The 26385-nt window shown below is 44.9% G+C and overlaps 1 protein-coding gene across 7 annotated transcripts in view; it reads right to left on the bottom strand.

Annotated features, from left to right (window-relative positions):
- Cdk5rap2 (CDK5 regulatory subunit associated protein 2) overlaps positions 1 to 26385 on the bottom strand; it is a 186205-nt gene that overhangs the window by 64195 nt on the left and 95625 nt on the right. For 5 of the 7 annotated variants that reach the window (XR_001175598.1, XR_001175597.1, XM_013030170.1 and 2 more), the window contains exons 15-20: positions 22598 to 22695; positions 16479 to 16609; positions 15102 to 15211; positions 13186 to 13314; positions 6256 to 6351; positions 4302 to 4483 (exon numbers count right to left, since the gene is read on the bottom strand). Coding sequence is in view for 5 of the 7 variants with exons in the window: in XM_013030170.1 (XP_012885624.1) it covers positions 4302 to 4483; positions 6256 to 6351; positions 13186 to 13314; positions 15102 to 15211; positions 16479 to 16609; positions 22598 to 22695 (746 nt within the window). In the remaining 2 variants the exon portion in view is untranslated. The remainder of the gene's footprint in view (positions 1 to 4301; positions 4484 to 6255; positions 6352 to 13185; positions 13315 to 15101; positions 15212 to 16478; positions 16610 to 22597; positions 22696 to 26385) is intronic. The other 2 variants (XM_013030171.1, XM_013030172.1) reach the window with 2 other exon arrangements.

Raw genomic sequence — 26385 nt, 5'->3', positions numbered from 1 at the left:
GAGTCATGGGTGATAAAGACAGAGAAATGGCACATACCTCTAATGTCACTCCAAAAACAAGGGAAATCCATTGGAGGGTTTTAAGGATGGAAGAGATGTGGCCTGCTCTGAGTTTTAAAAAGAGCACTGGCTACTCCATAGAGAATAGACTATAGAAGGACAGAAACGGAAACAGGAACACAAGAAGGAAGGCAAGAGATGCTAGCAACTTGGACCAAAAAGGTAGGAGTAGAGATGTGAAGGGATGAAATAATGAATGTAAATTGGAGGTATAATGGCAAAGATGGGAATTGAGGAACCTACAGAAATTAGGGAGGTGATTTCGTTGGTTGGGATCTCATGGCCACCGTTGGGCAGTGTACAGTGTGTGGTGTGCTTACCTGTCTACCCCAAAGCATTGCTTACAGGTTTTCTAAAAGATGCTGTGCTGTAGAATCCTGTCACATTTGCTATTTCCTGGTACAGTGTAGTTTTCCCCCTACCATTTGAATAAAAGCATGGCACCAAAAAAAAAAAAAGAAATTAGGGAGGTGACAGATCAGAGTAAACAGGGAAGAAATGGATTAGAACAAGGAGCTGGGTTCTGGACAGATTAGTATGGAAATGTCTATCACATACCCAGGTCTAAATGTCCAGAGTAGAGTGGGCTGTGTGATGTGGAGAGATATGTGGGCTGTGGGCATAAACTGGGGAGTCACACAGTATATTCTGAAGAAAGGGTGGCAAGACAGAGTAGAGAAAGGGGCTGAGAACATGGCTCTGGGGTACACCATCACTGTCCAGCAAAGGAGAATGAGGGCAGGCTGATAAGGTGGAAGAATAACAGGCCAGAGAGAACAGCTGTTACTGAAGAGCAAATACTGGCCACTGAACTTCACAACATGGAAACTGTTGCTGACTTAAGAATTATAGTGAAGAGTATGAAAGCACTTAGAACGGGTAAGGGAAGAAAGTAAATAGGGTAAATATAGATTGCTATTTCAAGAAATCTTGCCTTAGATAGAAATAATGGAAATAAAGGCATGCTTTATGCTTACATAAGAAGAAAAAACACTAGTGATGCAAAAAAGAGAAGGAGCTGAGAGGATATAAACTAAGCCATAGGGAAAGGTTGGTCTTAGTTCTAGAAGCAGGGCTATTTTACTCCAGCAGAAGGAAAGGCAGGGTTTAGAGGCAAGCAGTGGGTAGAGTTCAATTGCTTCTGTTTTCTCAATGACATATAGACCAAGAGGAGGGGTGGTAGTAGGAAGCTGTGCCATGCTGAGTGCTCATTTCAAAATGAGTGACAAGAAATATAAAGTGTGACATGTCTCCTGAATGTGTGCAGCAAGAGCACTTGACTGCATCAAGGTTCTAAAGATGGTTAGGTCTCAGATACGCAATCTACCTTCAAGTACTTGCCAAGTCTTCTTCTTTGCATTCAAAATAAGCCAGCCCCCTTGGCAGTTTCTCTGTTGACCTCTCTGAACCCCCTGCTAGCATCACATGCCAGTGATACCTCACCTGTCCCTCAACCATGCCCAAGGAGCAGAATCAGGTCTCCTAGGATGTGGCCTCTCTACTTCTATTAGTTGAAGCTCAAAGTTATATTAGCCTTTTTTAAAATCTCAAATAACATACCATCCCAAGTGGTTCCCTTTCAAATGTCCATAATTTTTCAGCTGTCAAATGTCACACACCATTTTAGAATATAAAGACTAAAACCTTTAGATGGTGGAATCCTGAGCCATGTCCTCTAGGGACTGGAGGCATATAAACAGAAGGCCAGGGATTCCACACATGGTGAATGCCATAGCAGAGAAAAAACCAGCCAGCCAAGGCCTCAACGTTGATCAACTGACTTTGCTCCACCTTCAACAAATGAGTTGTTATGGAGGCCAAGTGCAAGACAACTAGCTAAGCTAATGTAACTAGCAGATAATCCACATCATTCCATCCTAGTAGATGGAGAGGTTTAACTAGTTGCTCCAAACCTGGCTACTCCGCTAGCTCCTTAGACCTTAGCCTGGATGACTAGAAGGTAGTAGAGATCAAAGGCTAAGGGGAAGGTTTGAGCCTAAGTTTATCAGAGATATGCATTGGGTGGTCAGAATAGGCTCAGTACCGAACAGAGTGGCACAAATCATGTAGCCACTGTACCTCCACACAGTATGGATCTTACTTGGGTAAATGGGAAAGGGTGGGAATAACTGATAAGACATGATTGAAGCAGTACTATCCCAAAATGTAACTTGGCTCTGATGTGAATCTATACTTATATTTAATCCTTCTAAGATCTTTACAGGATAGGGGCTGGAAAGGTGGCTCAGTGGTAGAGTGCTTGCCTTGCATGCATGAGGCCCTGGGTTCGATTCCTCAGCACCACCTAAGCAGAAAAGGCTGGAAGTGGTACTGTGGCTCAAGTGGTAGAGCACTAGCCTTGAGCTGAAGAGCTGAGGGACAGCGCCCAGGTCCAGAGTTCAGGCACCATGACTAGCAAAAAAAAAAAAAAAAAGGAAAGAAAGATCTTTACAGGATAAATAAGTATAATCATTCATACCCCAAACCTTCACAAATGAAGAAAAAAAGAGGCAGAGAGATGGCTCAGAATCTAAACAGAGCAGGACAGAAGCCCAGGACTGTCTATTTTAAACCTGCTTTTTCCAGTGCAATTACAGTATGTCCACAATACAGGAATTTTCTAGACAGAAGACAAGTATTTCCTTGACCAACAAGAACACTATCATTCCCAGAAAATTCTCCAACTAGCACTACCACAAACTAGAGAAAGGGAATGTTGAGTTTCCAATGCCACCTCCCATCTTTGTAAGATTACTGACAAAGCATGCAAAGCTGTTATGAGAGCCAGTGGGACTAGGCTATGAAGCATTTAGCGGGTGCTAGCCCAGAGCATGTACATAGGTTGGGCCCTCAATATGGCCCTGGGGCCCATGACCCCATCATGAGGCAGTGGTGCAAAACACAGTACTCAGAAACTAAGATTAAGCAGCAAGTTTGGGCTGGCAGATGAAACTTATTCTAACACCAGCACTGGCCAGCAATAGGCAGAAAGCCTACTGGAAAGAAAGCTGCAAAGGAGTGAACAGGTAACTGGATACAGGTATCACAGGAATGCTTGTAGCACTGGTTCATAAAGTACTTTCTTTCAAAACTAGGTGCAATTCTTTTTTAATCAAGAGATTGAAAACTACAAATTTGGAAGACTGAGTCTACAAGAAAGTAGATAGGGGCTACACAGGTTGAGCTCCTGTCCACTGGACTCTGCACTGCATGGGTCAAAAACAGCACCCCCCCCAATCTACCTCACTTCATAAAGGGTTAGAGACAAACAAGTGTTGTCTTCTGCATCAGATACCAAGTGGGGACCCTGATGTGTAGGAAATCCTCCACCTCTGGAGCACCACCTCTGGTGACAATAAGCCAGAATAACCCCCAAGGGGACTCACGCATCGGACTGAGGAGGGTCAGGCATGATGAGCTCACAGGAACAGCAAGTCTCCATGCTCCTTCCAGCTAATGAAACATCTACAAGGCTCAGGCTATGATGTCAAAGTACCAAAGTGCTGTGCTCTGGCCAAGGGTTGTGACAGGAGTTTCTGATTCTAGCTCTCTATCTGTACCAGAAGAGAACCAAACAAACTACAAAAGAACCACTACAAACTAGACATGTTTTTCTTGCCCCTCATGGCAACCCTGAGAAGTGGTCAGACAAAGTAGGCACTTGGGAATAAAGGCACAGCACTTGCTTGGCTGCCAAGCTCAAGCAGCTGTCATGAGTGGACGACAGAGAGTCTGAAAGGAGAGAAATGGCTCATAAAGGATTCATTTACAAAATACAAATGTACTGAATGTTTCTTGGTTTTTGTTTCAAGAAAAACAACTTGTAGTGTTTGCTCACGTGGGAATGACTCCCAGCAGATATGAGAATTCTAGTTCAAGTTTAACATAAAATAGCAGAAGTACAACTACAATGGTATTTCTAAGCCACTATGAAAACAGAAGATTTCAGGAGGGCTGATTCCTCTCCTCACAGCTGGGCAGGCCTTCCCAGGGCTCCCAGGACTAATTCTCCAGGAAAGCTTTCTCTCTCTCTTCATAATGGCCCTGGTGTGAGGCACTGCTGAAGTCCCCTCCCAGTGCACAGCCTAATTACTTAATTGCATGACTGGCAAGATTCCTTCCAAGCCATTTCAGGGGCTCCCTCAGGTACAATGCACAGTGCACCTAAAAGCATTTAGCAAAATAAGCATGTTCTCCCCCCTAAACCAGAGAGGCGAAGTGACGCCTGGACCCACGTCTACCTGGACTCCAGCAGCAATGAGGCCTTCTCATGGAAGAAAGGAGTAAGCAGCCCCAGAAGTTCTTCTAGGCGCTGGTCTCCACGGTGGCCAGGCTTGGGGACTCCATCATGGTCTAAAATATTGGCATCTGTGTGCCTTAAATATCCATTTTTGCAGCCTCCTTTAGCATGGTCCTCTATCATCTGCAAATAAAAGTATTTGGTCAAACAAATACAAAGGAGGGGAGGGATGTGGGGGGGAGAGGAAAGGGAAAGAGAAGAGGGCGAATGAGTAAAAGTATGAAGGAGACAAAGGGAAAAGAGCAGGGGGATGTGAGGGTGCAGGCACACAGGTCCAACAGGCTCATGCTCCCTGTAAGGCAGAAGAAGTGTTTGTATCTTCTTGCCCTCAGTTTCCTCACCTGTGTAATGGGGTAGTATGCTACCTCCAGATGCGGTTATGAGTGAAAGATGACCGAGTCAAGCTAAGAGTCTGCTAGCTACAGATGCACCATGGACATGTATTCTCCTACCCCACAGCCCTCTCCTTAAAAGTGATTCCGTAAGAAAGGCATAGAACTCATGTCATCAACAATGCTGTGGACATTTATCACATACTTCTTACTCCTCTTCTTCATTACACACAGAATGCTACCTTAGTCAAAGGATGTGTACTAATTAGTGGCTTTGCTAAGAAAGGTGGAGAGCTCAGTTCCCCCAAAGATGTAATTGTGAATCTACCTTCTTGGGTCACTGGGATCCCAGAGGGGTGGCACTGGGGAGGCATCCATTCAGGCCTGTTCTGGGCATGTCCTGAAGTGTTACAATTAGCATTTTCTCTCCTTTATCCAAAGCTGTAAATTTCATCTACTGGGCTATAAATAACTCCTCTTGATTTCATTACTGCTGGTGATATACACACCAGCCATCACCCCCATCTTTCTACACTGGGAAGATGATTAAGGTTTGTTAAATGGAAGACAAGACCCACATAAATGAGTACTTATTTATAGGGTCTTGTTTGCCCCCAATCTAATTATTAAGTCTACCAAATAAGCACAAGAAGGAAAAATCTAGAATGTAATCCTAAAAATAGTTATTTATCATTTAGTAAGAACTTATTAGCTGCCTTTCTACTTAAGTAGTAAAATAATCCTAAACAGAAGTGTTACTATCACCAGTGATAGGTAACTCACACTTACAGGTTATCAGAGGTGTAGCCAAAGTCACAGGGATACCAGTGTGATAACAAGGCTCAAAATCAGGTGTATCTCACTCCAAAGCCCTCATTTTCCATTGCTTTACTCTCCAAAATTGTCTACAGTTTAGCATCTCCAATTCAGGACTCCATGAACTTGAGCATACTGAATATCCAAAATGACAAACAAGTACCCCCAGCTTCTACTGCATCCAGTTGTGACGTTCTTAATGTTTCTAAAGACTGTACACTCCAGATGTTCAATAGTAAAGCGAATGGAAGAGCATTCTATTGAAACAGGAGTAAATTCTCACAATCCCCAGATGACATCCACCTTGCTTCCAGATTAGGGGGCTCCAGAGGACTGCTTGACACCACTGAGGTCCCCTACACTGCAGTCGAATCCTCTGAGAGTTCGAGACAGTATACACACAAGGGTTCTTGTGCCAGTTCTGTCACTGACTTACTCAGTGCCTGGAATAATCATCTCCCCTCACAGGCCTATTTCTAATTAATAAAATGCACAGGCTGGATTAGATAGCAAAACATCTGTCCTAACCCAATATCCATTCCCTATTAGTATACAAACACCATATTTTTATTTGCATCTGCATTAGTTCTCATGTTTCATGACTTCTGACTTCCATTGGCATACAGCAAGCACTCAATACAAGTATGGAATGAGCAAAAACCCACTGGACCCTTTCCAGATAGAACACCGTACCAGCTAGGCACTGAGGGGAGCACATGGAATAGGAGAAAACTGCCATGTTCATACCTCATTACTCTGCTGCAATCGCTGGTCACTCTGGAAATTGTTCTCGCCATCCTCTTCAATTTTGATCATGTCCTCGTCCTCCTTGCTAGCCAGAAGCTATGTGGAGCATGGAATGGTGTGAAAATGCAACCCAAAAACAGTGTGCAGCATGAATATGCATGAGTACGTCAATGATGTCTTTTATCCAAAATGCAGAACAAAAACACAAACAAACAAACAAACAAAAGAGGCAGAAAGAAACAAATGCCAAAGCCAGGAAATAAAAATTAACCAAAGTTAGAGAGGCTGGTTCTAACAAATCACACACAGCTGCCTGGGATCAAGCATAATTTAAGGACAAGATTTCCCAAGAAATAACTAACGGCATTTCCCTGGTCCTGGCGTGGTCTTTCTGCACGGCCGTAAATTGAATACGCAGTCTGTTGTGCTGCTGCCATTTCTGCCTTTGCTAAATCCACTTTTGGATTATATAAAAGTAACAAGATTTTGGGAAATAGCTTTTGATGGAATTGAAAATATCAAACAGCAAAAAAAAATGGCAGTAAATGAAATTTATGGTGTGCCCAATTTATTCATCACTTCCCCTTATTTAGCCAGGGCATAAACCTCTTGTTAGACTGTCACACATCAGAGATGGACAGTCCTGGCAACGCTGCCATTTTGCTGACAAAAAGTCCTCATGGCTAATGAGAAGAGTATCAGGCTTGCCTGATGATAACTTGATGCTTTTAGAAATGAAGGACAGTTATTTACAGCAACTACATAAATCTCAAGTGCTTTAAAGAAGAATAAATCGCTAAGCTTCTTTCTGTATTCTACCTTCTCCAGAACGGACAATATAAAGTTCTCAAGCTAGCAGGAGCTCAGCTCTCCACAACAGCAGAAATTCTAGTCATGGGACATCTTGATTAACCAAGTACAAAATAGCAGTCAGGGTAGCCATGCCCAGGAAGGAAGACAAAGCTGTTTCCAAACCTTATGGTGCCAAGGAAGCAGTTAGCTCTGCACTGAACAGGTTAAAGCCACAGAATGCCGGCTCACTTGTGGGGCAGCTGTACATAGGAGATAGTTATGGTTTCATATCAACAGTTGGATTCTATGAGTTCCAAGGTTCAGTCAATTACACCCACAACTCTCCCAGCCCAGTTCAAATTCTTCTGATCTTCCTCTTAGAGGAAAAATCTTGTTTTGTCAGAAGAAAAGTAAAACGAAGCCAGCCAACTTTAGAATGTCATTTTGTAGAAAGGTCTAAAGGTCAGAACATATGCAACCTATCACATGCAAATGTGAATCAGGATCAAAGAGAACCAATGCCCCTCCTGCCCCAGCCCTGTCAGAGACTGAGTACAGCAGACATGCATGATGCTTTGATGCTACAACACATGGTAATCCTCTTTACTGGCTTCTTCCCTTGTTATTAAAACATTCTCAAGTGATATAGACCAACTAGGACTTAACCAAATTCATTGTTAAACGTATAAAAATAATAAACCACGTGGGAAAAAATGGTAATTCTCCCCCTCTCTCAGCCTGCTTTTTAATAATAGCTGGCAGAAACACAGCAGTGGCCATTTCTTATGAAATACAACTCAAGAATTCTATTCCAAAGGAAAACAAGGCATGTCCACACAAAGCCCGCTGTGTGAATGTTCACATTACCTTTACCTGTGTCTACTGACAGCAGTTTGTTTATTCAAACAAACTATATGTACACGCACACACAAATATATAGATACAGATATAGACACAGATATTTATGCAGAGGAACTACTGACTGGGTGAATGGTATATGCTGAGTGAAAAAAGGCTACATAAAAGAGAATAGTGTATGATAACATTTATACAAAAGTCTAATACAAGCTAGGTGTGGTGGTATACACCTGTAATCCCTGCTACTTAGTAGAGACAGAAAGATGGCAGAAAGATGTGAGGCCAGCCCAGGCAAAAAGTTAGTGAGAGTCTATCTCAAAAACAGAAAAGCAGCTGTGTGCGGTGGTACATATCTGTAATCCAAGCTACTTGGGAGGTGAACGTTGGACTATCTGGGGGGCTTTTCTTCCTCTGTGAACTCTAAGACCAGTTACACAGTACAAAAAAGCTCTGTTTCTCCTCTGGTGTCCTAAGACAAGAGATATGTGTATGCTTTTCATCATTCTCCCCACAAGGACCACTGTCCACCTGAACTCTCTTGGCAGCTGGATCATCCTTCCTAGGTATGCCACATCATGACTGTGGTGATGGCAGGCAGTAACAACTCTTGAGGACCAGAAGACAGTAAGGTTTGAGGTCCCTTCCCACAGGTGGTGACCCTGACCTTTTGAAGGTCAGAGAAACAACATTCATTCCTTTTCATTCTCTGGTTTTTCCTGAGTTAGGCTGGTGGCGGTGTTACCTCCTAAGGGAGAGAGAAGACTACCAGAGAGGCAGGGCTAGCTGTTGCTGGCTGTACGCAGGGGTACAAAGCTCCGGTAATTGATCTCTTGTTAGCAACTCAAGTACCACCCTCCAGCTAGCCCTGGATGACAAGGTTATTGATGAAAGACCAATCCCTTGCAGATGAAGCTCGGGGCACCATCTCTATATAGCTTATCAGTGGTATAAAAACTGCCACTACTGCCACTACTTTTTATGTGTCCATTAAAAAATGATTGAACATTAAAAACAAAGTATGTGGCTGGGTGCTGGTGGCTCACACCTGTAATCCTAGCTACTCAGGAGGCTGAGATCTGAGGTTTGCAGTTTGAAGCCAGCCCAGGCAGAGAAGTCCCTGTGAGACGCTTATCTCCAACTAACCCCTCAATAACTGGAAATAGAGCTGTGGCTCAAAGAGCACTAGCGTTGAGCAAAAGAGCTCAGGGAAAACGTGTACACCCTGAGTTTAAGCCCCACAATCACACCCTCTCCCCAAAACACACACACACACACACAGTATGTGGATGTTTGCCTTAAAATTCTGTTAAATCTGCATTTTTCATAATAAATTGTCAGGGGGGAGTTTCTCTCATCTTTTCAGTTTGGTTTGACTTTGCTTTATTTTCTTGGGATCGAACCCAGGGCCTTGTGCAAAGCAGGAAAGTACTGTACCCCCCAACCCTCTCTGAGCTTTTTATTCTTTAAGGTCCTCCCTAAGTCCCCAGAAGCCTGGTCATTAAGCTCTTTCCCTCTCCAAGCCTCTGGAAAGTGTCACTGCAACAAGTTATCTGAATTACCCATCAAGGTCTTGAAGACCTTCTAGCCAGGAGGTAAAACCCACAGGGGGTGAGGCAGGAAGCATGCAGAAGCCCTGCCCTACCACTGTGGACTAGAGACAGCTCCTCAACACACAAGTGGAAATCTACCAAGCATTCAAGTCATTCTGCCTTTCCAGAACCACAGCCACCCCATCACTCCACACTCTGAAGCAAACGCTAACCTCACCTTCTCCTTACCTCTGCTGACTTCGTCCAAATCAAAATGAGCTGTTTCCAGCAGGGGTCAGATCAATGCTGCGGACACAGCAACACCCCTAATGTTATGTGTGCCTTAGCAATTTTCAAAGGTAAAGGCACAAGATGTCAAAGAGCTATGAGTCACGGTGCCTAGGCAAGTTCAGCCACACCTCCCTGTGCCCGCCAGTCTTCCATTTCCCTCGTTGCTCACGCCCTCTCTCCTCTGCTCACTCTCAGATCACCCTGTCCCTCTCACTCTCATGAACTCCTTGGAAATGCTGCTGTGTATCTTTCTTTCCTGTGCTCTAAGGATGTGACACCTCCCTCTGCAGAACTAACTTCCCTACTAACTTCCCTGAAGGTAAGCTGGACACTGGTCTCTGTGACACAGTAGACATAGTAGAGCCATGTCTGTCCTCAGTTTCCCCATCAGAACCTGCTGCCCCCGAAAACACTGCTGAAAGAACAAGGAACGAAGAAGGATGTTTTCAGAATGAGAACTGGAGCCAAGCAGTTCTCAGGGCTCCCCCCACTCTCGCTACTCAAAGAAAGACCCTCAGAAGAGCGGAGCAGCGTGACCTTGAGCTTGTCAGACCTGTGGGCGATCCAGGCCTGGGCCAACTACAAACACAAACCCTGCATCCTTCCAAGATCACAGGAAATCCTTACATCCCTTCAACTTTAGAAGTGCCTAGTGCCCAGGTGTTGAGGCAACTGAGCAGAGCCAGTTATCTGTCACCAACTTACTAAAAGAAAAAAAAAAAATAGCTGTGTTTCCATGAGTGCCTACTACAGGCCAGGCACCATGCCAGGGGATTTGTAAGTCATGGAAAACTCATGATAACTTAGGAAGCTGAATTGATACAAAGCTCCTCTTTTTAAGGAGATTAAATCTAGTCTGACAAGGCAGACTTTATCCTACTGCTCTTCAGAGTATTCAAACAGCACCCTCTGCTTCTGCACCATTACTGTCCACTACAGTCACACAAGATCTACTTCTTGTTCAACATGATGACTCTACACAGATCTGAGCTCCGTTATGTTCCCTTATCCATGTTTTTTCTCCCAAACAAAATGTAGTCCCAACCTTCTAGCCACCTAAGAATGACAACAATCAGGCCAGGAATAACAGTGGCAAGTCCTTGCGCTAGTCCCGCCTCTCACACACCCCATCACCTGGCGGTGGCAGGTGCCCAGACTGCCCACAACACTCTGTCCACGCTCACCACCCTGACATACCCTGAACGACCCTCCACACCTCCTTTACAGCAAGTAACGGCCATCAAGTAAGTACAAGGTTGGGGCCATGCACCTCCCACCACACAGCACAGTCATCTGAAAAAGGACAGGACAAACTCTGCTGGGAACCCTGAACTACTTTTGCCCCTTTTAAAATTAGAAGCTGTTAGGGGAAAGTATCTGAAAATAAGTGTTATGTGTATCGCAAATCTATATCTGTCCTTTGACCTAGTAATTATACACCTGAGAATATAGTCTAAGGGAAAATATCCTAGGCTCAGAGAAAGACTGTAATAAAGACCCTTAGTATGTGATTTGTTAAAAAGTGAATCACTTGAAATGAAATTTTCCAACTAGAGTAAGGCTATGATGGCAGAAGATGCCCTGGCTTTAGGACAACTGAAGAAAACAGAACACACACCTGTACTACAATGTAAGTGCACAGGACAAGTCCAAATTGTGAACTGTGTCTGTTTTAAAGTGATGGAACCAGAGGGTCTTTATTTTTTGCATTTTCTGAATTTAAAAACACAAAATATATTTGTTTTTCCTCAATCTCCCTCCTCTTCTGATTTATGAGACCCAAGAGATGCACCACCATGCCCAGTCCTGCTCAGCAAGCCCTGCTGCTCAGCAGCGGCCGTGGACAACAGAAGAGCTCTGGTCTGTTTCTGCCTGTTTGTTTCTGGCAGCGGGAGACCCACATGCCCTCCTTGAACAGCAGGCCTCTTCTGCCGTTCCCCCTCTACCACCTCTCACAGTTGCCCTCTCCTCCTCCATTCTGAACTGCAGTGAGCACGCCATCTTCCCATGCAGATCTTCTGAGCACTGTGCTGGAAAGCACAAGGCTATTCGCAGGGAACATCAAATTGAAGTGCAATCTGACAAATGACTCAAATCAGAATCGGCTGGTATTAAGATCTCAGAGTGGGCAGAGGAAAAAGCTAGTGTGCTCCAAAGGACAGAACGGGACATTTAACAAAGGGCAAATGAACAAACAAAATTCGCCATTTACGACTCAAGCGGAGTTGGGGAGGAACAAGTTGCTTATTCAAACTGCTGCCTCAGAGGAAGCAAACCAGGAGACTTGTTTCTCCCTAAGTGGCTTGCAGTTACTCTTGGTTTTCAAAATTATCTGGAGCCCTGGAGGCCAAGATCAATAATAATCCCTGACTCGAAGAGAGCAGATGGCCAGAGCGCAGCGTAAATACCTCTGAGCAGCTCCCACTCTGGAGGTGGGAGGAGACAGCTGGAGGCTGACAAACCTTTCCCAAGAAATGATATGAGGCCAGACATGAACCTGCACTCAGCCGGTGCTCCTGGCTGAGTTCAAGACAACCCAACCAGGCTTTCTTCTGCACCTACGGTGAGAACAGCCACAGGCTTCAGAGACAGTGTGCCTGCACACAGGACATGCCTCTTCCTGGGAGGTAGGCCAGCAAGAGCTAAAGGGAGAGACAGTATGTGATCTTCCCTTCCTTACTAGCACAACTCCAGGGCTTAACCTGGGCAGCACCCACTACACACGAGTCTCAGAGATGACACATTGCAAAGATCAGCACTGAGACCCAGAAATCATCAGGGTGAGCCTCCACACAGGGTATGTATACAGCTGTGTTCCAATGCTGATGGACTGATAAAGACTGCATCTACCTTGGCCAAATTATCCAGATGACATGGCCCCTCTCCAGGTCCCTGTGAGACCACACCTCTTTTCTACATGTGCTTTCTGTAGCATCAATCCCAGGGCTGGGTTACAGTCAAAAGGACAACAAAGGCAGGTATATCTATAATCCTAATTACTCAGGTAAAAGCCAGCCTAGGGAAAAAGTTAGTGAGACCCTATCTCAACAACAAACCAAGTGTGGTGATTCATGACTATAATTTGAGCTATGCATCTGACAGGTAGTAAGATGATGGTCTAAGGTTGGGCCTGGGCAAAACAAGACTCTTACATGAAAAATAACTACAGCAAAAAGGGGTTGGAGACATAACTCGTATGGTAGAATGTTGCAAGCATTAAATCCCAGGGTTCAAATTCCAGTACTGCCCCCAAAAAGCCTCACAACACACCAAACAATGGAGACATGGCTGGAACCAGAGGAGGCCTGCACACAGACCTGCTGGCCAAACCAGGGTCCCGGCATCCCATGGCACAACAAAGGGAATTTCAGTCAGAGACAAGCTCCAGGACAGATGCAGCCCTGAGAGAGAAATGAGCTGCTTTGTCTTTGCAATTAGATGACCACAGGTTTCTTCTTACCTCTGTCTGTTGTGTGGACTCAAGTCTGCCATTTCCCTGAACACCCATGCAGGAGATGTCAAAAATGGTTTTCTTCAAGTGCTGGTTGTCTGTGTATAATTCCTTCACGAGCTGTATGAGGTCACTGACCTGGGAGAAAAGAAGCCACCTTTGTAACTGCCGCCAGTGGGCCAGCCCTACCCAAAGTCGCAGCTGCCCCCAGCTGTACACAGGGTTCCTACAGCAAGTCACCAGACTGGTGGGCACAGCACACTGAGGTGCTCAGCTCTTTCAGGCTCAGTTAGTGGCAGCCCACACCACCCACACTCCAGGGGAGCCCTCCAGAGAAAAACTCCAGGGCTGAAGTTCCCACAACTGTGTCAGAGCCTTATGTAACCACACGGAGCTCCTTCTTTGTACACCTATCTAACGTTGTCGGTAAGAATGGGTTGTCCATCAGAAAGTAATATATAATTACTAAAATGCTCGTGGAAGCTTTAAGCAATCACTCCCTGCAAAAATGCTGACCAGGAGGACAGGCTAGGATACTTGTCCCATCTTCCAAGATGGAACATGGGACATGAAGAAGCTGACTACCCCAGCTGGGATCCCTGGAGAAGCACCTAAGAAATAACAAGGGGAAAGCGTCAGAACATATGGGGCGGGAGGCTGACCCCAGAAGAGCCAGGTCCTGGGGTCAGGATCCCCCAGGTGCAATCCCCAGGCTCCAGCTAGAGCCCTCCTTCAGGTAGAGGCCTTGCTAGGCTGCACAGGCAATCTACAGACACTCTGGTCTCCTGAAACTTCAAACTCTGAGAATTTTCCAAACACATCCTAATTGGGACAAACATTAGCCCTGGGATGAAGTGGAAAATCCCACCCTGACGACACATGGTAGATGTTCAATACATCAAAATATGAACAAAAATTTGATCAGTACTCAAGAAAGACACAGACGAGACATTCATTCTGATCTACAGTGCTTATCAAGTGCATTACCTGCCACCCTGGCCCAGCCTCATCTGTCTGAGCAGGTGCTACCATCCTCCCCACTGTCTACATCTTCAAAATTGACACTGCCACAAGGCTCTTCACCCTGCTGTTCCCCAAATACAGTGTTTCTTGCTATTTCTTATCTCTTTGCCTTATAGAGACTGTGTTCTCTCTGCAGAGAAAACCTTCTACCTAAACAAACTCATATTCATTCTTCAAAACCTGGATCTGTTGAGAAGCTTCTCTCAACTAAGCAAGGGATGATTTTCTCTTCTGCTACCTCAAAACTTTGCACAGCCGCCTCTTACAGCATTCCTTGTGCTCCATGTTGAAATTATCTGTTTTCATGTTTTTGTCTTCTGTGTCAGAATGTGAACTACTTCATGACAGAATCTCAGTCCCACACATAGGATAATTTTATAATAAATTACATTTCCTATTCTTAACAATGGTTGTTCTTAGAACCATGAAACCAAATCATGATTAGCAAACTGAAAAGCTTAGTTTAAAAATAGGTGTACCAATGAAACTGGGAACTATATGCATTCAAAAACCACCTGCCAGCTCCTTCTCTGTGTCCCAGGTACAGAGGCATCAGGAATAAATAGGGCCTAAATGACCAGATAATGACCAATCACAGAAGGACATCAATCTGGATCAGAAGCAGAGGAGAGATGGATGTCCCAAGGAAAGGTGGTTGGCTGCTCTCAGACGACCCTCTGAAGAAGAGCAGGCCTGGGCTGAGGGCTCTACCCTGGGCAGGATGATCAGCCCTGGCGGGGAGAGGCGAAGAAGAGAGGTCTTGCCAGGCAGCACACAGAGGAGCAGAGCAGCAGAGAAGAGGAGAAGAAATACCTTTCAGAGCCTCACACCTCAGGGATCAGGAACCCAAGAGTCAACAAACAACAACAGAAACAAAAAGCACAAAAGTTAATAGTCAATACCTTTCTCTTAAGTTCTTCTTGAGAAAAACGCTCCACTTGAAACCGATCGGGTTCTTCAAGGCAAATACTTAGATAAGATGTTTGATCGCTATAAAATGAAAATGGTTCCTCTGTTCCAAAATAAGATAAGAAGGTAGAGAGGGAGGAGAAAAAGAGTATCAGCAACAGCCTTCCAAGCCCAATACCAGTGCAAAAAATCCCCTTAAAACAGGGCAAGGGGCAGGAAAACACACAGGGAGTTTAAGCACCACCTTCAGAGAAAAAAAAGCAATTTTCTCTGCTCTACAGGCTGATATACCAATGTTGGCTTCATCTTGGGCTGCAAGTTTTCTCTGTAGCCAATTCTGACTTATGATTTGTCTATCAAATGCTGAGACAGGAGACCATTATGAATGGTACAAGCAAATAGTGACTTCAGTTTAAATGAGCAAGTGATTCTGTTTAGGTGAGAATACAGAAAAATCAGAACTCAAGGCAAACAGCTGTATTTTCCTGACCCAAAGCCCTCATGGGAAAGCAGGCAGAGTTAAAAACCTGCCTGCTGAAGCCAGACAGAGGGTCCCAGCCACCACACACCACATTCTAATCATGAAGGAAGAAGTAGAGCGGATATTCACACCCACACATGCCATTTTATTTAACAAACACGGGTAAGTATTGGTGTGTTTCCAATATAGGGTGGAGTAACTGAGAGCCCTGGATCTCAAAGGCACATACCCCTGGCTCAGATCTGGGCAAATCAACCCACCCCACCTCCAGCCCACCTTCTTTACCTGTAAAGTTAAGTTGATACCTACTCAACCTAGCAGGACTACTATAAGGATCCCAGGTGTTAAGGCAGAACTTAGTGCTGTGCCTTGGATACAGTAGGTACCAAAGAAATGCCAAACCACTGCTTTCTCCAGTTTTTCCCCCCCAGTGCCAGGCACTGCACAAGAGCTACAGAAAGATAAGACACCAACCCAGACTGCAAGAGGCTCAACATCTAGCAAGGGAGGGAGCCACTGTGATGGGCACAGACCTGCAGCCTGCAGCTCCTTGGATGAGTCTGCAAGGCTAAGAACATTGTTTCAACATGCAATCTGGCCACAGGTCTGTGCAGCAGGCTGAGCCCACTCAATGATGGTTATTTACCACACAAAGGGACTGCGAGTTTCTGAGGTTTTCTAGACAGGAAACAGCAGGGGCGGCCAGGAAACAATCCTGCCACAGACCTGCTGAAAAACCAATAATTCACCATGCCCCTCAACTAGAAAGGCTGAAGCGAGGCTGAATAAAAGACTAGATGAGCCACCTTCAAAAGAGTTCTAGGAATCACTTCAGACAAGGCCCTCCATGTGGAAAATCCAAAGGGAAATACATGGAAGGGATGTGTACCTTCTCGCCTCCGAATTTCGCTGATCTGTTCCTCCAGGGCCTTTTGCAAATTCCGATGTGCGAGCACATCCTGCTCCAGCTGCTTCCGCAAGGCAAAAATGTGGCCTAACTCAGCCTGCAGGTTGTTGACACTTGGTAAAACAAGACAGCAGAAATGTAATACAGACCGTTGGTACTTTAAGAAGCAAAGCCCAGTAAGCCTTCTGTGATGTTTATGTCACTTGTGCTATTTCTAGTAACAAAAGTAAACATGTGCTTATTATAGAAACATTAAAATGTAACAGTATAAACAGAACACAAATTACCATGATTCCACAGCCAGCTAACATCCCAGACACTGTATTCCCCTTCCAACTTTTTCTCTAAAATCTTTCACAGGGTGCAAATGACATTAGGTGTGCAATGTGGAACTCTTGCCTTTCTTGGCTTAAGAATTTCCCACATCTCCGAAAATTATTTGCAATCATTTTAATGATTAAATGAGATGAATGTTTCACCGTTTGTTTCAACTCATCCCCCAGGTATGTTTGGGTCAGTCCCACGGTTTTGATACGACTATAACTAGGTGGGAATTCCCTAATTCTCCAGAATATTCCCACTATTTTGGGATAATGTCTTGAGAAGGCTGGGTATGGAAGGTGAGATTCTCCAGGGCTAGGGTATCACCCGGCACTCCAAATCCAGAAAGAAACATATGGGATTTCTGTGTTTCCATTAAAGAGGCCATATGGGAGATAAGACAGACAAGAGGAAGAAAGAAAAAATGCACGGAGGAAGATGATGATTCTACAGTTAAGATACTGATCTAGGGGCAACACAACTCCACTGCAGTGTATTCCCAATGTGAATGGATTTTTATTCTAGAAGGAGAGACATCAACGTGATACAGTTCTTAGCTGCATAGACAGCTTGTGTGGAACCAGAAGCCAAGATGCAAGGAGGCCATGAAAATGTGGGCCCGGCCTCCCAGATCTTCATTAATCATTGAAGCCTGATGGGTCCTGCCCAACAGAAGTTATACAGTTTCTGACAACAGAAATGTTGTGTCTCTGCCCTGTCTAATACAGACACTAGCGGATGGGCTTACTGAACATCTGAAATAGCACTTCATAGCCCAAGGAAGTAAAGGTTTCACTGTAAAATGTAAAGTAAGTGTTGGGTTAACCATGAGGCTGGTGGCTATCCCACAGACAGTGCAGTTCCACAGAAAGACTCTAGATGTCTACTCATACGGGGGACACTGATCTAAAGGATTCAAACCCAGCTCCCAGAGGAACACAAAGCCCTCTCTGCTGACACCTGCACGCATACTTTGCCTCGGTGCACATCTCTGCCCTGAGGAGGGCTCTGATTTCTTTGGAATTCCCAGCAGTGGAATTAGCAGTGTCAATGAACATGGACATTTTTAAAACCATTAAAACATCTTTACCAGCCGCGCACTGGTGGCTCACGCCTGTAATCCTAGCTACTCAGGAGGCTGAAATCTGAGGATTGCGGTTCAAAGCCAGCCTGGGCAGGAAAGTCTGTGAGACTCTTATCTCCAATAAACCACTGAGAAAACCGGAAGTGGCGCTGTGGCACTAGCCTTGAACTGAAGAGCTGAGGGACAACACCCAGGCCCATAGTTCAAGCACTACGACAATCTTTAACAAGTCATGCCTCCTTTATTAAACATAGAAATATTTCACTCTCTGTCCAGTGTCGGGCCTACAGTTCCCTGAATAAGTGCACCAACAGTGAAATAATTTTTTTTTTAATATGGGGGCTAGGAAGTTGGCTCAGTGGTAGAGTGCTTGACTCACATGCATGAGGGCCTGGGTTCGATTCCTCAGCACCACATAAGCAGAAAAAAGCCGAAAGTGGTACACGGCTCAAGTGGTAGGGTGCTAGCCTTGAGCTGAAGAGCTGAGGAACAGCATCCAGGACCAGAGTTCAGCCCCCCCATGATATAGATATAGATATATATCTATCTATATATGTATGTATGTGTATATATATATATATATACACACACATATATATATACAATATACATATATACACATATATTATACATATACACATAATTATATGTACTATGTAATATGTATTATATAATATATATATATATATATATATGGATGGATTTTTCTAGGAAAAGGGACCATAAGCTTTTCACCAGATTTTTTCCAAGGATTCTTGGTCACTTTGCACCCAAATGTGCAGGAGCTACTGCTCTTCTGAATATGTGCCATAGACTCAAGCTCCCTCCTCCTGTGGAGAATTTTTCAGCTCCATCCACAGAACTGCACACATAATCAACATGCACTGGAAGAAACATAAACCATTATGCCTACTCTATGCTTTCTGCTTTGAGGATGGTTCATTGTGAAGCCATCTCTGTAAGAGGGAAGGGTCCCTACTCCCAGCCTGTACCTAGTTTCATTTCAAACAGTCATAATCATCCATTTGTACAGCTGACAGAGAACCTTCCAGAAGTGGCAGTGCACAGTGCTGGCTCAGAGGCCCGCTGCTGAGACATTTCTCAGGGAGGAGGAAAGGTGGTGGTGTCAGCTAAGCCCCCATGATTAGGGCTGGGGAGAGCTGACTGCCACTGTCCCTCTTCCTGACAGGTGAAAAGAACACCGCTGCTACTCTGTGCCTGTCGTTTCTATTTTCCCAACTCCACAATCTTCTCAAGTGTGAGGAGTTGGGAGAACAAAGGTGTTTTGCTCAAAGAAACAAGAACCCAGCTCATTCTTGTTCCAGGAATGGGTGGGGAAAAGGAGCCGCCAGGGGCAGAAATGAGGAGTCAGAGGAGGCTGAGCTCAAAGGACACTCATGCCGCCCTCACTGGCGCTGCGCCCTGCCTCACCTGTGAAATGGGGACAGCAATACCTTCCTGTGGAGACTCTTGAGGGTTAAATAAGATACAACCTGGGAAAGAGCTTGGCACAGTGCCTCACACACGCCAGATGCTCAGGAGACATTTCCCTCTTGCATACCCCAACAACCTTCACAGACAAAACACGGGACTTAGGAGGCTCAGGTTCCTGAATTTCAGAAGCTACAGCTGTGATTCTATTTTCATGTGGAGATGATATTTTTTCTCCCAGAGGACATTTGACAATATCTGAAAACATTTTTGATTGTCTCACTGGGGTGGGAGGGGCGGTGTGCTACTGGCCTATGTGTAAAACCAGAGATATGACTAAATGCCCTATAATATACAGGACAGACCCTCATGACAACATTGATGATGATGATGATGATGATGATGATGATGATGATGATGATGATGATGACGATGATGATGATCTAGTTCCAAATCTTAATGCTGCTGAGTATGGCAACCTTGAGTGTGTGCTATGGAAATCCTTAGACCAATACCGAAAAGACTAAGTAATTTGCCCCTGCCCCATCTCTCCACAGCCAAGCTCAAGAACCAGGAATCCAGGGCCATCTGGGTCCACAGCTATCCCCGCCCACTCCTCTGCTCCTATACTGTTTTAAAGCATATCACAGATAAGATACCCTTCTGCACTCAAGATGAGGGCTGGAGGAGGGGAGACACGTATTTCCACAAGCCTAGGCTAAGAAGGCAAGGAGGCCTGAGCGTTCACCATCCTTCACTGCAGGACCGTCTTAGACAGCACATTCCCCTTCTGCAACATGAGGCTAAGCACCAATTCTGAGAGTGGCTTTGAAGATTGAACAGTGAAGGTTCGAAGGTCCCACTCTTGGAGGTGAGCCTCCCTCCTCCCTTTCTCTCTTTGATCAGAAGTTCATTCTGGCTTTCCAATAACCAACCCTCACTACCAGCTTCCAGAGAGCCCACAGGGCTGGAGTTATAAAAGGAGTGCCACCTTCCCTCACCCACAATTATGCCCTCCAAATATGCCAGGTCTGAGGATCTAAACACTCCTATAGGCTAAACTTATGCGAGTAAGACACAAAGGCCTGAAGCCTCTCATGCTTTTATTTGTTTTGTTGTGTTTTACTGTATTGGAGTTTGAACTCAGGGATTTGGGCTTGCTAGGCAGGCACTCTACCACCTGAGCCCTGCATCCAGCCCTTTTTTCTTTTGTTTTCAGATAAAGTCTCAGGTATTTGCTCAGGGCAGGACTCATACTGCAGTCTTCCTACCTACAGATTCCCAAGTAGCTTGGGACCACAGGTGCACACTAGGCTAGCCTTGAAATATAATCATTCTGGTCTCCATTCCCCCAAGATGCTGTGATTTTAAGTATTAGCCACCCAGATCCACATCTCCATTGTTTAGTAAGACCCAAGTAGTATTAGATTGATACTGGTTGTAGCAAAACAACCTAAAAACAGGTAGGTAGGTAGGTAGGTAGGTAGGTAGGTAGGTAGGTAGGTAGGTAGGTAGGTAGGTAGGAGAGTTAAGTAGGAGAGTAGGTGGGCAGTTAGGTAGGTAAGGAGAAAAGCAAACAGGTAAGGTCGTGGGTAGGGATATAGATAGGTAGGTAGGGATAGATAGGCAGGCAGGTCATCACTCTATATTTTACAAACCCACTGAAGCTCACTGAGAAAAGCTTACCCAAAAGCTCAGAACTGCTAAATGGTAGAGCTGGGATGACGACCCAGGTTTGTCTCCCCCTAAATTCATTACAAGTCTGAAGATAACTAAGAAACATTTCAAGCATCCTGGTTAGTCACAGCTCTGACCCACTTCAGTCTCACCTACATTTCTATGTGTAAGTGAAGAGCCTGTGAAACCCAGAGGCATTCAAGATGTTGAGAGCAACCATATCCACCCACGGCACCATGAGGGACCCAAAACTAGCCTGTCTCCAGCCTGTTAAAACAAAGTGTGTTCCAGCCCTTTTGAGATTCTCCACGTGACTCAGTGAGTGATACAGCCAGCAGCTGAGGCTTCTTGAAAAAGCTCACGTTCAAGAGAAGCCTACACCCTGAGTTTTATCAGCGTGTTTTCTTTTTCTCTAAACTCATTTCAGATCTCAAAATCTGGAAATTACCTCCTAACTTAGAAGATCTGTGTAGGGGAAGGGCCTTCCTGCACAGAACACATCCACAGGACTTGCTGTGCCAGGCTTAGGAAGAGAGCTGGAAAGGACCCCCACCCTGAGGGAGCTCCAAGAGGCACAAGGGAAGAAACACAGAGAGGCAGCTGAACTCAGGGTCAGCTGGGCCTTCTAATCAGGGTGACACAGGCCAATCCTGAGGGAGTCAGGGGAGACAAAGCAGGAGAAGGCTGGGCCAGGCAGGGCAGGAAACACAGGTGGGGACAGAGGCAGTTTACCCAGCACAGGCAGGGAAGAGGCAAGTGGGAGGAGGGAAAAGCAAATGTGAGGGAAAGGGAAGAGGAATGTCTTACACTTTGCTGTGGAAATTACCAGTCCTATACTGAAAAGATAAACTTGAGTAATTTGCCCCTGCCCCATCTCTCCACAGCCAGGCTCAAGAACCAGGAAGCCAGGGCCATCTGAGTCCACAGCTATCCCCACCACTCCTCTGCTCCTACATTGTTTTGAAGCATATCACAGACACGATATCCTTCCACCTAGAGGTGTCTCCATATATATGTATGTATATGTGTATGTATCTATACACACATACATACATATATATAATTTTTAACATGAAAAGTCCCTGCATTTATAGACGAACAAGCAGAGGCCTAGAGTCAGCCTCTTGCCTGAAGATTCAAGCTAGCAGGTCTAGAACGTGACTACTGGCTCATAACTGGCTGTTCTCACTGGCACCAGTACATTTTAGCAGTTCTGCAGACACAAGCCACAAGGTCTCAGAGTTCTAGCAATGCCATGTGACTTTGGATGTCACTTACCTTCTGTTAGTTTATATAGATCCCTGTAAAATAGGGATAATATTACTGCAAAAAGTATCCAAGAGAGTACATGGGAAAGCACTTTCCAAATACATAACAAAGTATTTTTAAAAATCTGAGTAAACATTGTGTTTTTATCCTAATTTTGTTGCCAAATAGGCAATTTTTTACTACCCAAGTCCTTTATAAGGATCCTAAGAGATAAGAGACCACCAGCATTGTACGAATGTGCATGATGTATGTGTGTGTGCGCGTGCGTGCGTGCGTGCGTGCGTGCGTGCGTGTGTGTTCTCCAAACCGAAACCCTTACCTGTTTGGGTCCTGCAGAGATTTCACCAAATGGGCATAGATGTCCTGCTCCTTCTTTAAGACCTCAACCAACTCTTCATAGTCTGAATGCAGCTTTTCCTGGAAATAACAACGGGCAGCTGACATCAGGGGAAGAATCTTAAGTGTGCAGCCTTCTATTATGCAAACATATGTGGCTAGTTCTGGTTTGTTTTTTTTTTCAAAGCACAGAAGGTAAGGCCCTGGGCCAGGATCTGGCTCAGACCACAGTCACCCAGCACCACCTGCAGGAGGAGTGGGGAATGTCTGCTTGTCCTGCTCTGCCTGCTGTAATGTGCATCTGGAATATGCCCAAGGTCTCCAATGCTACAAGCTTGGTGGCAGGTGGGGGGCTATTGGGAGGATTGGAACCTTTGAGAAATGGAACCCCCTGGAGGCTCTTTAGTCACAGGGAGGATACACTCAAGCCTCTTCCTCAACTTTCTTCCTGGACATGAGTTGAGCAGTTTGCTCCACCTTGCACTCCATTTCATGGCCCCCCCAGCTCCTCCACTAGACACCCAACGCAATGGATCTACCCAACCTGGGTCTAGAATCTCCAAAACTGTAAGCTAACGTGAACCTTTTCTCTTTGTAAGCTCAGCATCTCTCTATTTCATTACAGTAATGTGAAGATGACAAATACAATTACCCAGCACAAAGTTGAGAACTGTTTCCAAACCCACAATGGAATAACTCGTCAGCCAACCCAGTTCATCTAACGTGATTGCTACCCCTCAGAGATGCTGGTCACTATTTCTACAATACAACAAAGAGTGCCTTATCATGCTTACTCTTGCTCCAAAGAGAAATTCACACCAGATCATGACAAGTACTGGAGATAAGTGACTAACAGGAGAGTGGAGGGGTCACATAAGTGGTGGTACTTGGGAGGCATCTGACACAGAGCCACTTACTGAAAGTACAGCCCAGCGTCAGCAGCTTAACAGCTTCCAATAGAAATGTAATCTTGTGAACTAATATTCACAAATGTGATTTTTTTGTTTAAAACGTCCCAATATTGCCAGCCGTCAGTCATTCATACCTAGCTATTCAGGAGGCTGAAGTCTGATGATCATGGTTCAAAGCCAGCCTGGGCAGAAAAGCCCTAGAAACTCTTATCTCCAATAAGCCATCAAAACCTAGAGTGGAACTGTGACTCAAATGGTGGAATGCTATCCTTGAACAAGGGACAGCACCTAGACCATAAGTTCAAGTCCCAGTACCAGTTCATACAAAAAAGTTCAAATTGTGATCCAGTCACTCTGCAGTGTTGGAATGTGGAGTTATGAAGCAGATTTGAGATAAACTATGTACTACAAGGAACAAGGGACATCTGGAGAAAGAGCCTAATTCCAGCATTGGGACAAGGGACATCAAGGACAATAGAAGACATGTCCCCAGCATTCTGTGATGCCAGAGAGCAAGAAGGTACTTAAAGAGTTGAAGGGTAGCTGTCAGGGGCATGAGGGAGGGGGGAAAGAAGGAACAGAGAGCTGCTGGTCCAAGAGCAACGTTTCAGTTACCTAAAATGAGAAAATTCTAGAGAGTATACACCTGTACAGGAAATTGCTAACCCAGCAGATCTTAAAGATGCTGACCATCATAAACAACAGTAACAAGATAAGTTAATAAGCATAGCAATTACCTTGACTTCAGTGACAATTTCACAATCCATACATTTACCAAAACACCAAGTTGTGGTGAGGCATGATGGCTCATACTTGTTATCCCAGCTATGCAGGAGGTACCAGTGGAAGGATTGCAGTCTAGGCCAGCAAGGGCTGAAAACATATGACCCTCTCTGAGAAGCAACTAAAGCAAAAGAAGGTGGGGGTGTAGTTTAAGCTGTGGTACAGTTGTGTAGTGCAAGTAGGAAGCCCTGAGTCCAAAGCCCGTATCACCAAAAAGTAAAACTGCACACTTTAAAAATATTGGCACTGGGGCTGGGAAGGTAGTCCAGTGGTAGAGTGCTTGTTTTGCATGCCTGAGGCCCTGGGTTCGATTCCTCAGCACCACATAAGCAAAAAGAAAAAAGCCGGAAGTGGCGCTGTGGCTCAAGTGGTAGAGTGCTAGCCTTGAGCTGAAGAGCTGAGGGACAGCGCCCAGGCCCAGAGTTCAGGCCCCATGACCGGACCCCCCCACCTAAAAATATCGGCACTGGTGAGGCTGGGAAGGTGGCTCAGTGGTAGAGCGCTTGCCTTGCATGCTTGAGGCCCTGGGTTCGATCCTCAGCACCACATAAGCAAAAAGAAAAAAGCCAGAAGTGGCGCTGTGGCTCAAGTGGTAGAGCGCTAGCCCTGAGATGAAGAGATGAGGGACAGCGCCCAGGCCCAGAGTTCAGGCCCCACGCCCGGACCCCCAAAAAAATGTGTATGTATGTATGTATATATATATATATATATATATATATATATATATATATATATATATATATATATATATATATATATATATATATATATATATATTGGCACTGGTGGCTCACATCTGTAATCTCAGGAGGCTGAGATCTAAGCAACACAGTTTGAAGCCAGTCCAGGAAGGAAGTCTGTGAGACTCTTATCTCCACCAAAACACAAAAAAGCTAGAAGTGGTAGAGCACTGGCCACAGAATAGCACACAGGGAGAACATAGTATCACAAATCTAATATTCCGGCCAAAGAAGCACAAACTGAATCCAATCACCAAGTGGGTATCAAACCCAAAGTGCAAGGTATCCTACAAATGTAACTACCTGGGTACTCCCAAAGGATCATGGTCACGAGAATCATGGAAAGATGGCAGACTGAACTCTGATCCAAGAGCTGAACCTCTGGCTACAAAGGGCATTTCTGAGAGCCAACAGAGTACAAATGAGGCTGAGGATTAGAAGATAGTGATGAGTCTGGGCTCATTTCCTGCTTGCCGTGACAGTATCACCATTTACAGGAAATAAATACACTACGGTATTCAGAGGTCATGGGGCTTCACATGGGCAACTTTCTCTCAGATGACTCAGAAAAAAAAAAATTAAATCCTCCATTCCTGTGACTTTTCTACAAATTTGGAAATATTCCAGCATGAGAAAAAAAAGAAATATTAAAATAACTAAAGTTAATGTGTAGAGAAGAGTTCATTCCAGATAGGAGCCAGGCTCTGTCCAAATGCTGAAGCGAATCCTCAGTGCACAGAGAAACAGGGGCTGCAAACAAGGCCTTTGGAACTCACATGGACTCACATGTTCTCCTGACGTCACCATACCAGCTAGGACAGGGGGTTTCAAATGACTAACATTTAAGGGCTGCAATAAATTACACTTCAGTTCCACTAAATTCCAGCTGAAATTCACCATTCCCTTCAAATACTAATACTAGTGTTGCTCCTGTGACATTATCATAAAGATACTTATTTTATGCATGTTCCAGATTCTTCATGCTGCTTATTCTTACCACGACCTCAAAGCGAGTCCTATACTTACCACTACATCTTGTTATTTTAGCACATTGATATAAAGTTTCATACCTATGGTGTATTTTTATATTTTGAGAATTGAATTTCATCCTATTTCCTTCCCTTTATAGCCATATACATGTATCATGTGCATGTAAACATTTTTCAATGGCAGGGTTCCTTGGCTACACGTAGGCTGCCAATGCGATGCAGAGGCAAGCTAAGAGCCTGATGCAGGAGCACACTGCTGTAACTCCAACAACACAAGGCCAAGGCCCCACTGTGCACTGAGGGCTTCCACTGAACCCCTTACACCTGCTGCTGACAAGCTAGTCACCC

Source organism: Dipodomys ordii, unplaced genomic scaffold (genome assembly GCF_000151885.1).
Source record: "Dipodomys ordii isolate 6190 unplaced genomic scaffold, Dord_2.0 Scaffold127, whole genome shotgun sequence".
Lineage (NCBI taxonomy): Eukaryota > Metazoa > Chordata > Mammalia > Rodentia > Heteromyidae > Dipodomys > Dipodomys ordii.
Note: the sequence above shows the minus strand (reverse complement) of the source record. Positions and strands in the feature narration are given on the sequence as shown.